Consider the following 14,562-nt stretch of genomic DNA (forward strand, 5'->3'; position numbering starts at 1 on the left):
AAGAAAAAAGATGAATGATGAAAATTGACAATTACAAAAAGAAAATTCTTGAAATAATAATTATACAAATGTAATTGTAATAAATGATAAGATATAAATGTATAATAATAATGAATATTTTTATGATGATGATAATCATAACATTGAAATACATATGATAAATGGTAATGAATATGTAACATTTACAAATAACTCAAATAAACAACCAAAATATAAGGAATGAATAAAAAGAGAAGAATAATGAATGATGAAGAAATAAGAAAAGCTGATGATAGAGGTATCCGTATTAGATGTGAATAATAATTGTTATACATTTCCACAGAGACAAAGATGAGAAAATAAACAAAAACAAACTTCTTCTGGTGCCTTTAAGAAGTCACTCGCTTTCCAATCGCCTTACCAAATATATCCTTGGCGTTCACTTCTCCGCCCTTCTCGAGAAGCGTCTTTGCAACAGCATCTTGGCCATTCTCGGAAGCCCAGTGTAAGGGAGTCTGACCTGAGGGAGAAAGATGCTTCTGTTAGACGTCTGTTTGTGAGTAATGAGCGTGAGAAGGGAAGTGAGGATGACAATGCAAAGGTGAATGTGAGTGAAAATTACAGGAAGAAAATGAATGTGAGTGAGAATGACAATGAGAAGTTGAATGTGAGTGAGAATAACAATAAGGTGAATATGAGTGAGAATAAAAATGAGTGTGAATGAGAGTTAAAAAGTGAATATGAATGAGAATGACAGTGAGGTGAATGTGAGTGAGAATGACAGTGAGAAGGTGAATATGTGTGAGTGACAGTGAGAAGGTGAATGAGTGAGAATGACAATGATGAGGGGAATGTGAGTGAGAATGACAGTGAGACAGTGAATGTGAATGAGAATGACAATGAGAAGGTGAATGTGAGTGAGAATGAAAATAAGGTGAAAGTGAGTGAGAATGAATATGAGAAAGTGAATATGAGTGAGAATGACAGTCAGAAGTTGAATGTGAGTGAAAATAATAATGATAAGGTGAATGTGAGTGAGAATAACAATGAGAAGGTGGATGTGAGTGAGAATGAAAATGAAAAGGTGAATGTGAGTGAGAATGACAATGAGAAGGTGAATGTCAGTGAGAATGACAGTGAGCTGAATGTGAGTGAGAACAAAAATAAGGTGAAAGTGAGGGAGAATGAAGATGAGAAAGTGAATATGAGTGAGGCTGACAGTGAGAAGCTGAATGTGAGTGATAATGAGAATGATAAGGTGAAAGTGAGTGAGAATAAAAATGAGAAGGTGGATGTGAGTGAGAATGACAATGAGAAGGTGAATGTGAGTGAGAATGACAGTGAGAAGGTGAATGTGAATAAGAATGACAGTGAGAAAGTGAATGTGAATAAGAATGACAGTGAGAAGGTGAATGTGAGTGAGCATGACAATGAGGTGAATGTGAGTGAGAATGACAATGAGAAGATGAATATGACTGAGAATGAAAATAAGTTATTTTATGAGTGAGAATGACAATGAGAAGGTGAATGTGAGTGAGAATGCCAATGAGAAGGTGAATGTGAGTGAGAATGAGAGTTAGAAGGTGAATTTGAGTGAAAATGAGAAGATGAATGTGAGTGAGAATGAAAATGAGAAGGTGAATGTCAGTGTGAATGACAATGAGAAGATGAATGTGAGTGAGAATGAAAATGAGAAGGTGAATGTGAGTGAGAATGACAATGAGAAGGTGAATGTGAGTGAGAATGACAGTGAGCTGAATGTGAGTGAGAACAAAAATAAGATGAAAGTGAGTGAGAATGAACATGAGAAAATGAATATGAGTGAGACTGAGAGTGAGAAGCTGAATGTGAGTGATAATGAGAATGATAAGGTGAATGTGAGTGAGATTAAAAATGAGAAGGTGGATGTGAGTGAGGATGACAATGAGAAGGTGAATGTGAGTGAGAATGACAGTGAGAAGGTGAATGTGAATAAGAATGACAGTGAGAAAGTGAATGTGAATAAGAATGACAGTGAGAAGGTGAATGTGAGTGAGCATGACAATGAGGTGAATGTGAGTGAGAATGACAATGAGAAGATGAATATGACTGAGAATGAAAATAAGGTAATTATGAGTGAAAATGACAATGAGAAGGTGAATGTGAGTGAGAATGACAATGAGAAGGTGAATGTGAGTGAGAATGAAAGTTAGAAGGTGAATGTGAGTGAAAATGAGAAGTTAAATGTGAGTCAGAAATTAAAATGAGAAGGCAGATGTGAGTGAGAATGACAATGAGAAGATGAATGTGAGTGAGAATGACAATTAGAAGGTGAATGTGAGTGAGAATGACAATGAGTTGAATGTGAGTGAGAATGACAATGAGAAGGTTAATATGAATGAGAATGAAAGTGAGAAGGTGAATATGAGTGAGAATGATAATGAGAAGGTGAATGCGAGTAAGAATGACATGAGAAGGTGAGTGTGAGTGAAAATGACAATGCGAAGGTGAATGTGAGTGAGAATGATAACGAGAAGGTGAATGTGAGTGAGAATGACAATGTGAAGGTGAAAGTGAGTGAGAATGATAATGATAAGGTGAATGTGAGTGAGAATGACAGTGAGAAGGTGAATTTGAGTAGGAATGACAATGAGAAGGTGAATGTGGATGAGAATGATAATGAAAAGGTGAATGTGAGTGAGAATGACAATGAGAAGGTGAATGTAAGTGAGAATGACAGTGAGAAGATGAATGTGAGTGAGAATGACAATAAGAAAGTGAATGTGAGTGAGAAAGACAATGAGAAGGTGAAGGTGAGTGAGAATGAAAGTGAGAATGTGAAAGTGAGTGTGAATGACAATTAAAAGGTGAATATGAATGAGAATGACAGTAACGTGAATGTGAGTGAGAATGAAAATGAGGTGAATGTGAGTGAGAATGATAATAAGGAGAATGTGAGTGATAATGACAGTGAGTATGTGAATGTGAGTGAGATTGACAATGAGAAGGTGAATGTGAGTGAGAATGACGGTGAGCAGGTGAATGTGAGTGAGAATGATAATCAGAAGGTGAATGTGAGTGAGAATGACAATGAGAAGGGGAATGTGAGTGAGAATTATAATAAGAAGGGGAATGTGAGTGAGAATGACAATCAGAATGTAAATGTGAGTTAAAATGATAATGAGAAGGTGAATGTGAGTAAGAAGGACAATGAAAAGATGAATGTGAGTGAGAATGACAATGAGAAGTTGAATGCGAGTGAGAATGGCAATGAGAATGTGAGTGAGTGAGAATGACAATGAAAAGGTGAATGTGAGTGAGAGTGAGAATGAAAATGAGAAGGTGAATGTGAGTGAGAATGACATAAGAAGGAGAATACGAGTGAGAATGACAATGAGAAGGTGAATCAGTGAGAATGACAATGAGAAGTTGAATGTGAGTAGGATTGACAAAGAGAAGGTGAATGTGGATGGGAATGAGAATGAAAAGATGAATGTGAGTGAGAATGACAATGCGAAGGTGAATGTGAGTGAGAATGACAATGAGAAGAGGAATGTGAATGAGAATGACATGAGAAGGTGAATCAGTGAGAATGAAAATGAGAAGGTGAATGTGAGTAAGAATGATAGAGAAGGTGAATCAGTGAGAATGACAATGAGAAGGTGAATGTGAGTGAGAATGACAATGGGAAGGTGAATGTGAGTGAGAATGATGATGAGAAGGTGAATGAGTGAGAAAGACTATGAGAAGGTGAATGAGTAAGAATGACAATGAGAAGGTGAATGACTGAGAATGATAATGAGAAGGTGAATGAGTGAGAATGACAATGAGAAGGTGAATGTGAGTAGGAATGACAATGAGAAGGTGAATGTGGATGATAATGATAATGAAAAGTTGAATGTGAGTGAGAATGACAATGAGAAGGTGAATGTGAGTGAGAATGACAATGAGAAGGTGATTGTGAGTGAGAATGACAATGAGAAGGTGAATGACTGAGAATGACAATGAGAAGGTGAATGACTGAGAATGACAATGAGAAGGTGAATGTGAGTGAGAATGACAATGAGAAGGTGAATGACTGAGAATGACAATGAGAAGGTGAATGAGTGAGAATGACAATGAGATGGTGAATGAGTGAGATTGACAATGAGAAGGTGAATGTGAGTGAGAATGACAATAAGAAGGTGAATGTGAGTGAGGATGACAATGAGAAGGTGAATGTAAGAGAGAATGACAATGAGAAGGTGAATAAGTTAGAATGACAATGAGAAGGTGAATGGCCGTTAAAGGAAGCAAAGTGTAAGGGAGTTTCATCTGAGGGAGGAAGATGCTTCTGTTAGACGTTTGTTTGTGAGTAATGAATGTGAGAAGGGAAGTGAGGATGACAATGCGAAGGTGAATGTGAGTGAGAATGACAGTAAGAAGGTGAATGCGAGTGAAAATGACAATGAGAAGGTGAATGTCAGTGAGAATAACAATCAGAAGGTGAATGTCAGTGAGAATGACAATGAGAAGGTGATTGTGAGGGAGAATGAGACTAGTTTTCGGAATGAGATTAATAGAGATGATTAGGGTGATAAGGGTAAGGGCTAGGAATAGTATGAATATTTTGATTATTAATAAAATTGCAAATACTTAGAATGTTAATGAAAATAAGAATTATGAAAAGGTATAGAAACAATGAGATAATGAGAAAGAATGTTATAATGAAAATGAATGTTTGATAATCATTTATCAATAATATATAAATATTTTTTTATTACTATGATAATTATTGTAATTTTTATTGTTTTTATTATTATATTTACGAAGACCATTGCAATAATAACAGTAATCATGGTAGCTATAATGATAGCAATGGTAATAAAATGATACAAATATATCAATCATAATGATAGAAATATTGGTAAAGATAATTATGAGAATAACATGAATAATAATGATAATAATGAAGATAAAAATAATAATGAAGATAATAAAAATGATAATTCTTATAATAATGATAATTATATAATATTCATAATGATAATAATGATAATGAAAATATTAATGATGATAAAAATAATAACAGCAAAAATGATTTCTAAAAATGATAATAACATAAAAATAATCATTATCATTAAAAATAATCATTATCATTAATGATAATTACAATTCATAATAAATTTATAATCATTTATAATCAATATTTAAAATATTCATTATAATAAGAATTATCATCATAATCAATAAATATTATTTCCATCATTACTGTTATTACTATCATTATTCACCTTCCAATCACCATCATTATTATCATTATATCATTATCATTAGTTCCATCATTATCATGAGAGTGTTATCATCAGTATCATAAAATATTTCCTTCCTTAATATTTGTGGGGTTTTCTTGCCACATTCGTGCAGTAAAGATAAATATTATATTAAAGATAAATATAAATAAGTAAAGACAAATATAAGATATTCGTGCAGTAAAGATGTTCTTTAGCCATTGAAACACGTGGTGGTGTTGAGCGTCTGCTAATTTATTCAGAAAATCATATTGATATAAAATGATTTACACTTCTGTTTCAATGCAGGTAAAATATATAGTCTTCATAATGGAAAAACATACACCTGATAAATGGTGTAACATAAACAAAACATGTCTTTCTTGTAGTAAATAAGCGTAAAATAAAAAAAACATCAAATATTGGTGGAACATGGGAGACATTACGTATGTCAAAGAAAACGGACTCGCCGTTAGGGGGGACTTAACTAAACTTTTATATTTCTAAATTTATTACTATCATTATTCATCATCACCATTATTATTATCATTGTTATCATAATTATGTCATTACCATTATCATTAGTTCTATTATCATCATGAAAGTGTTATCATCAACATTATCAGTGATGATTACTTTATCATTAATATTGTTATCATTACCACCATCAACATTATGAAACTTTTCATTATCATCATTATTGTTGTTGCTTTTGTTGCCATTACTTTCTCCATTATCATCATTGTCTTTGCCATCACTGACAAAGACCTCGCAACAACACCACCAACAAAAGCATGTAGGAGAACAAGAACAGGATCACCATCAAATTAACAATAATAAGAAGAAGGATGATAACAATTGATAATTTAATAGAAATAGTAGTAATAATAATAGTAATCCTATTGAAATAATAATGATAATATGAATAGCACAATTGATGATGATTATGATTGATGATGAGGATGATCATATTTCTTTTAGATAATTATGAAAATAATAATAATATCAATAATAATTAAGATGATCATACTTATTATTATCATAATTATTATAACTAATCATTATAACATTTATAGTATAAAGAAATATAGAAAAATCTATTTATTTCTATTTTATAAAATAATCTATGAAATTTTTTTACTGAAAAATTCATAGAATAAAGAAATAAATATCAATAAAATTAATGATAAAAGATGAAAAAGATTCCCTTATTAAATTATAATAGTATTTGTTATAAAATTCCATAAAGACAAAGAAGAGAAAAGAAACAAAAGCAAAATTCTTCTGGTGCCTTTAAGAAGTCACTCGCTTTCCAATCGCCTTACCATCCTTAGCCTTGGCGTTCACTTCTCCGCCCTTCTCGAGGAGCGTCTCTGCAACAGCATGATGGCCGTTCTGGGAAGCAAGGTGTAAGGGAGTCTGACCTGAGGGAGGAAGATGCTTGTGTTAGACGTCTGTTTGTGAGTAATGAGCGTGAGAAGGGGAGTGAGGATGACAATGCGAAGGTGAATGTGAGTGAGAATGACAGTGAGAAGGTGAATGTGAGGAAGAATGAGACTAGTTTTAGGAATGAGATTAATAGAGATGATTAGGGTGATAAGGGTAAGGGCTAGGAATAGTATGGATATTTTGAATATTAATAAAATTGCAAATACTTAGAATGTTAATGAAAATAAGAATTATGAAAAGGTCTAGAAACAAGAAGGAAAAGAAAAAAAATATATATGTATGATAATGAGAAAGAATATTAAAATGAAAATGAATGTTTGATAATTATTTATCAGTAATATATATATTTTATATATATACAATATATATAATATAGAGAATTATACAGAAATATAGAGTGACAAAGAGTAGGAGAATTATACATGTGGGGTTTTCTTGCCACATTCGTGCAGTAAATAAAGATGTTCTTTAGCCATTGAAACACGTGGTGTTGTTGAGCGTCTGCTAATTTATTCAGAAAATCATATTGATATAAAATGATTTACACTTCTGTTTCAATGCAGTTAAAATATATAGTCTTCATAATGGAAAAACATACACCTGATAAATGGTGTAACATAAACAAAACATGTCTTTCTTGTAGTAAATAAGCGTAAAATAAAAAACATCAAATATTGGTGGAACATGGGAGACATTACGTATGTCAAAGAAAACGGACCCGCCGTTCGGGGGGACTTAACTAAACTTTTATATTTCTAAATTTATTACTATCATTATTCATCATCACCATTATTATTATCATTGTTATCATAAATATGTCATTACCATTAGCATTAGTTCTATTATCATCATGAAAGTGTTATCATCAACATTATCAGTGATGATTACTTTATCATTAATATTGTTATCATTACCACCATTACATTATGAAACTTTTCATTATCATCACTATTGTTGTTGCTTTTGTTGCCATTACTTTCTCCATTATCATCATTGTCTTTGTCATCACTGACAAAGATCTCGCAACAACACCACCAACAAAAGCATGTAGGAGAACAAGAACAGGATCACCATCAAAATAACTATAATGAGAAGAAGAAGGATGATAACAATTGATAATTTAGTAGAAATGGGAGTAACAATGATATTTATAGTAATGAAATAATAATGATAATATGAATAGGACCATTGATGATGATTATGATCAATGATGAGGATGATCATATTTCTTTTAGATAATCATGAAATAATAATGATATTATCAATAATAATTGAAATCATCATACTTATTATTATCAGAATTGTTATAAGTAATTATTATAACATTTATATTATAAAGAAGCAGAAAAATTTATTTATTTCTATTTTATAGAATAATCTATGAAAATATTTTATTGAAAAATTCATAGAATAAAGAAATAAATATCAATAAAATTAATGATAAAAGATGAAAAAGATTCCCTTATTAAATTATAACAATAATTGTTATCAATTCCATACAGACAAAGATTAGAAAAGAAACAAAAGCAAAATTCTTCTGGTGCCTTTAAGAAGTCACTCGCTTTCCAATCGCCTTACCATACTTAGCCTTGGCGTTCACTTCTCCGCCCTTCTCGAGGAGCGTCTCTGCAACAGCATGATGGCCGAACTGGGAAGCAAAGTGTAAGGGAGTCTCACCTGAGGGAGAAAGATGCTTGTGTTAGACGTCTGTTTGTGAGTAATGAGCGTGAGAAGGGAAGTGAGGATGACAATGCGAAGGTGAATGTGAGTGAGAATGACAACGAGAAGGTGAATGTCAGTGAGAATAACAATGAGAAGCTGAATGTGAGTGAGAATGACAGTGAGAAGGTGAATGTGAGGGAGAATGAGACTAGTTTTAGGAATGAGATTAATAGAGATGATTAGGGTGATAAGGGTAAGGGCTAGGAATAGTATGGATATTTTGAATATTAATAAAATTGCAAATACTTAGAATGTTACTGAAAATAAGAATTATGAAAAGGTATAGAAACAAGAAGGAAAAGAAAAAAAATATATATGTATGATAATGAGAAAGAATATTATAATGAAAATGAATGTTTGATAATTATTTATCAGTAATATATATATTATATATATATATATATATATATATATATAATATAGAGAATTATACAGAAATATAGAGTGACAAAGAGTAGGAGAATTATACATGTGGGGTTTTCTTGCCACATTCGTGCAGTAAATAAAGATGTTCTTTAGCCATTGAAACACGTGGTGTTGTTGAGCGTCTGCTAATTTATTCAGAAAATCATATTGATATAAAATGATTTACACTTCTGTTTCAATGCAGTTAAAATATATAGTCTTCATAATGGAAAAACATACACCTGATAAATGGTGTAACATAAACAAAACATGTCTTTCTTGTAGTAAATAAGCGTAAAATAAAAAACATCAAATATTGGTGGAACATGGGAGACATTACGTATGTCAAAGAAAACGGACCCGCCGTTAGGGGGGACTTAACTAAACTTATATTTCTAAATTTATTACTATCATTATTCATCATGACCATTATTATTATCATTGTTATCATAAATATGTCATTACCATTATCATTAGTTCTATTATCATCATGAAAGTGTTATCATCAACATTATCAGTGATGATTACTTTATCATTAATATTGTTATCATTACCACCATTACATTATGAAACTTTTCATTATCATCATTATTGTTGTTGCTTTTGTTGCCATTACTTTCTCCATTATCATCATTGTCTTTGTCATCACTGACAAAGACCTCGCAACAACACCACCAACAAAAGCATGTAGGAGAACAAGAACAGGATCACCATCAAAATAACAATAATGAGAAGAAGAAGGATGATAACAATTGATAATTTAGTAGAAATGGGAGTAACAATGATAGTTATAGTAATGAAATAATAATAAGAATATGAATAAGACCATTGATGATGATTATGATTGATGATGAGGATGATCATATTTCTTTTAGATAATCAGGAAAATAATAATGACAATGTCAGTAATAATTAAGATGATCATACTTATTATTATCATAATTATCATAACTAATCATTATAACATTTATAATATAAAGAAATATAGAAAAATCTATTTTTTTCTTAGTTATAAAATAATCTATGAAAATATTTTATTGAAAAATTCATAGAATAAAGAAATAAATATCAATAAAATTAATGATAAAGGATGAAAAAGATTCCCTTATTAAATTATAACAATAATTGTTATAAATTCCATAAAGACAAAGATTAGAAAAGAAACAAAAGCAAAATTCTTCTGGCGCCTTTAAGAAGTCACTCGCTTTCCAATCGCCTTACCTAATCCATCCTTGGCATTCACTTCTCCGCCCTTCTCGAGGAGCGTCTCTGCAACAGCATCGTGGCCGTTCAAGGAAGCAAGGTGTAAGGGAGTCCAACCTGAGGGAGGAAGATGCTTGTGTTAGACGTCTGTTTGTGAGTAATGAGTGTGAGAAGGGAAGTGAGGATGACAATGAGAAGGTGAATGTGAGTGAGAATGACAGTAAGAAAGTGAATGCGAGTGAAAATGACAATGAGAAGGTGAATGTGAGTGAGAATGACAATGAGAAGGTGATTGTGAGGGAGAATGAGACTAGTTTTAGGAATGAGATTAATAGAGATGATTAGGGTGATAAGGGTAAGAGCTAGGAATAGTATGGATATTTTGAATATTAATAAAATTGCAAATACTTAGAATGTTAATGAAAATAAGAATTATGAAATGGTATAGAAACATGAAGGAAAAGAAAAAAAATATATGTATGATAATGAGAAAGAATATTATAATGAAAATGAATGTTTGATAATTATTTATCAGTAATATGTATATTATATATATATAATATATATAATATAGAGAATTGTACAGAAATATAGAGTGACAAAGAGTAGGAGAATTATACATGTGGGGTTTTCTTGCCACATTCGTGCAGTAAATAAAGATGTTCTTTAGCCATTGAAACACGTGGTGTTGTTGAGCGTCTGCTAATTTATTCAGAAAACCATATTGATATAAAATGATTTACACTTCTGTTTCAATGCAGTTAAAATATAGTCTTCATAATGGAAAAACATACACCTGATAAATGGTGTAACATAAACAAAACATGTCTTTCTTCTAGTAAATAAGCGTAAAATAAAAAACATCAAATATTGGTGGAACATGGGAGACATTACGTATGTCAAAGAAAACGGACCCGCCATTCGGGGGGACTTAACTAAACTTATATATTTCTAAATTTATTACTATCATTATTCATCATCACCATTATTATTATCATTGTTATCATAAATATGTCATTACCATTATCATTAGTTCTATTATCATCATGAAAGTGTTATCATCAACATTATCAGTGATGATTACTTTATCATTAATATTGTTATCATTACCACCATTACATTATGAAACTTTTCATTATCATCACTATTGTTATTGCTTTTGTTGCCATTACTTTCTCCATTATCATCATTGTCTTTGTCATCACTGACAAAGACCTCGCAACAACACCACCAACAAAAGCATGTAGGAGAACAAGAACAGGATCACCATCAAATTAACAATAATAAGAAGAAGGATGATAACAATTGATAATTTAATAGAAATAGGAGTAATAATAATAGTAATCCTATTGAAATAATAATGATAATATGAATAGCACCATTGATGATGAGGATGATCATATTTCTTTTAGATAATCATGAAAATAATATGAAAATGAATGAAAAAACAATAAAAAAAAAAGATAATGAGAATGACTGATATAAAGAAAATGAATAAAGATGAAACTTGGATAGATAATTTAAATGATAATGCATCATCTTCGTGTCCGTTGGAAAGGCATTACTCGGCACCTGCCTCTAGAATAGAGCCGCAAGCACGGCTGCTGTATCTGCCCTTCACGGCTCCTCTACTTCGAACCAAGCATGGGGGAAGGAAATATATATAACTATGTATATATATATATAATATATATATATATATATAATATATATATATATATAACTATATAACCATACATTATATATATATGATAGTAAATATATATATATATATATAGTATTATACACATACATACATGTTATATATGTACAAATATAAAATTTATATATATATATAGTAACAATAAATATATATATACTATATATATATATGTTAAATAATATAATATATGTACTGTATATATATTATATATATATACGAGCATATATAAATAAATATATATATAGAGAAGAGAGGAGAGAGAGAGAGAGAGAGAGAGAGAGAGTAGAGAGAGATAGATATATATAGATATATATACATAAACATACATATAAATATATAAATATATATATAAATATATAATATATATAATGATATATATATTATAAATATATATATATAGATATATATAATTATCAATATATATAAATAATAAGATATATAAATGATATATATGATATATATAAGATATATAATTACAATATATCCATATATATATACACCAAATCTATATAATATTATAGATATAATATCTATATCATATATATATAATATATATATATCTCAATATATATATATATTATTAAATATATTTTATAAATATTTATATATATTTATATATCATATTATCATAAGGTATATACATAATATCAATATATATTTATCTAATATATAAAAATATATCTATATATATATTATATATATTATATATATCATCTATATATATATATATATAAATATAACTATATAATATATATATTAATATATAATAATATATCATTATAAATATCCTATATATATATCTAATATAAATAAATATATATATATAATATATATATATATATATAATATATCAAAGATAGGGAAATCTATATGTATATATTTTTTATATAGGGTAGGTATAATGATTATTATAATAATGTATCTATTTAGATCTTCCTGCTATTAAAATTTGTACTTTTCAAAAATCAAATGCAGAGATAAAAGGAGTCAGAGATAAAGGGATTACTAAATATATGTTCCGTTTTGGTTCGTCAGATTTGCTTCCCTCATTTTCTTGTTAAATGCATGTTAAGCTGCAGCAGATGGTTAATTCATATTCCATTTCCATAGTTCAAATTTCACAGTCTTAAAACTGTGAATCTCGTCAACAGCATCTCTGCCATCCAAAAGCCAAGAGCACAATAATTCCTACTTCACAGCCCGAGCCAAAAAGAAATGTTCGATATGGACTTCTAAAAGCAATGCTAGTGCTGGCTTACCAAAGAAATCGTGTCACCCAAGAAAGTCGAGAAGGCGCCTGCAGATAGGGATCCGAGGGGTCTGCACCTTCGGCGTCGCCTCTTCCACCAGAGCACGCTTGAAAGGGAAAGGCTATGGATCAGGACTTCCCACTTTCCACATGGACTCGTATCTTAATGCCTTATACAACAAAAGACAAAAAGGAAAAAACCACCAATAAGCCCAAGATCTTTTCGCTTTCCGTCTTTTCTACTTGTTCTGTTCTCGATGTTCACAGGAATCCTTGTCAATTCTGTGCACATTTTAGTACATCGTGTTCTTGTACCCCATATAATTCATATCGTCAAGTGTTGTAGTTTTAGAAATTTTTGTTTTACAGTGTGTAGAGGCCCCAGTTTCTCTCTCTATCTATCGATTTCTAACTCTATCTCTCTCTATCTATCCTTTATTCTCCTAACTCCGTCTATCTCATTTCAGTTTATGAAATTCAATCCTTTCTCCTTCCTGCCATCCTATGCTTTCCCCTACTCCCTGTCTATTATCAAGTTTCTCCTTTTCCTCCATGTCCCTAATTTTCCATTTATCTCTGCCTTTCTACTTTCAACCCCACTCAGTCTCTCTCTCTCCTGCCTTATCTCCATCCAAATTTCTCTTATTTCTATCTCTTCTTTTCTTTCTCTCTCTTCTCCTTCGTCCTTTTTCTCTGTTTACTTTTCCCTCCTCCCACCTCTCTTGCTCTTTCCCTTCCTCTCTTCCCTATCATCTCATCTCTCCTCTTTTTTTTTCTTTTTTTTAATATTCATCGTTATCCTTTTTGACAATTTTTACTACCCCCCCCCCCCCCCCCGTCCCCCTCTCTCTTCTCTCTCCTCTCTCTCTCCCTCTCTCCTCTCTCCTCTCTCTCGCCCTCACTCTATCGCTCTCTCTCTCTCTCTCGCTCTCGCTCTTCCTCTCGCTCTCCCTTCACCTCTCTTCTCTCGCACTCTCGCACTCTCGCTCTCTCCCCCTCTCTCACTCTCTTCTGCTCCTCCCTCTCACTCTCTCTGTCCCTCCCCCTGTCTCTCTCTCCGCTCTCTCACTCCTCTCTCTCTCTCTCTCTCTCTCTCTCTCTCTCTCTCCCTCTCCCTCTCCCTCTCTCTCTCCTTCTCTCTCTCTCCCCCCCTCTCCCTCTCTCTCCCTCTCCTCCCCTCCCCCCTCCCCCCCCTTTTCTCTCTCTCTCTCCCTCTCTCACTCTCCTCCCTCTCCCCCTTCCTCTCTCTCCCCTCTCCCTTCCCCCCCCTCTCTCTCTCTTTCTCTCTCTCTCTCTCTCTCTCCCTAACTCATCCCAACACTCTCTCCCTTAGTATGTCCTGGTCTGTGGCGTGTGTACTTACAAGTTCCGCATTGCTGCCTGGACGTCATTCCGTGGCTGTTGTGCTGGAGGTAAAGGGACGAGCTCGAGTAAGACAATACCTTTACTTAAAATAATATTTATGATAAGAAGCAAATTTGACAAAAATGCTAATGAAAAAAGAAAAAAAGGATCAGTATGTAACAATGAGAATTATTATATTTGAGGATTTTTGTCAATCCACACCAGCCAATTTTAATATCAGTGTTTTTTAATATCTTATC

The 14,562-nt window shown here is 31.9% G+C and overlaps 1 protein-coding gene across 1 annotated transcript in view; it reads right to left on the reverse strand.

The window, feature by feature from the left end:
• LOC147466490 (uncharacterized) overlaps nucleotides 1-13,250 on the reverse strand; it is a 20,816-nt gene extending 7,566 nt beyond the window's left edge. Inside the window, exons 1-5 of the mRNA XM_086535404.1 lie at nucleotides 13,202-13,250; nucleotides 10,026-10,124; nucleotides 8,256-8,354; nucleotides 6,554-6,652; nucleotides 401-499 (exon numbers count right to left, since the gene is read on the reverse strand). Of these exons, the coding sequence (XP_086391530.1) occupies nucleotides 401-499; nucleotides 6,554-6,652; nucleotides 8,256-8,354; nucleotides 10,026-10,124; nucleotides 13,202-13,250 (445 nt within the window). The remainder of the gene's footprint in view (nucleotides 1-400; nucleotides 500-6,553; nucleotides 6,653-8,255; nucleotides 8,355-10,025; nucleotides 10,125-13,201) is intronic.
• Between the last annotated feature and the right edge of the window lie 1,312 nt (nucleotides 13,251-14,562).

This window comes from Penaeus japonicus, unplaced genomic scaffold (assembly GCF_977035675.1).
Source record: "Penaeus japonicus unplaced genomic scaffold, GWHDUDI00000001_assembly GWHDUDI00000467, whole genome shotgun sequence".
Lineage (NCBI taxonomy): Eukaryota > Metazoa > Arthropoda > Malacostraca > Decapoda > Penaeidae > Penaeus > Penaeus japonicus.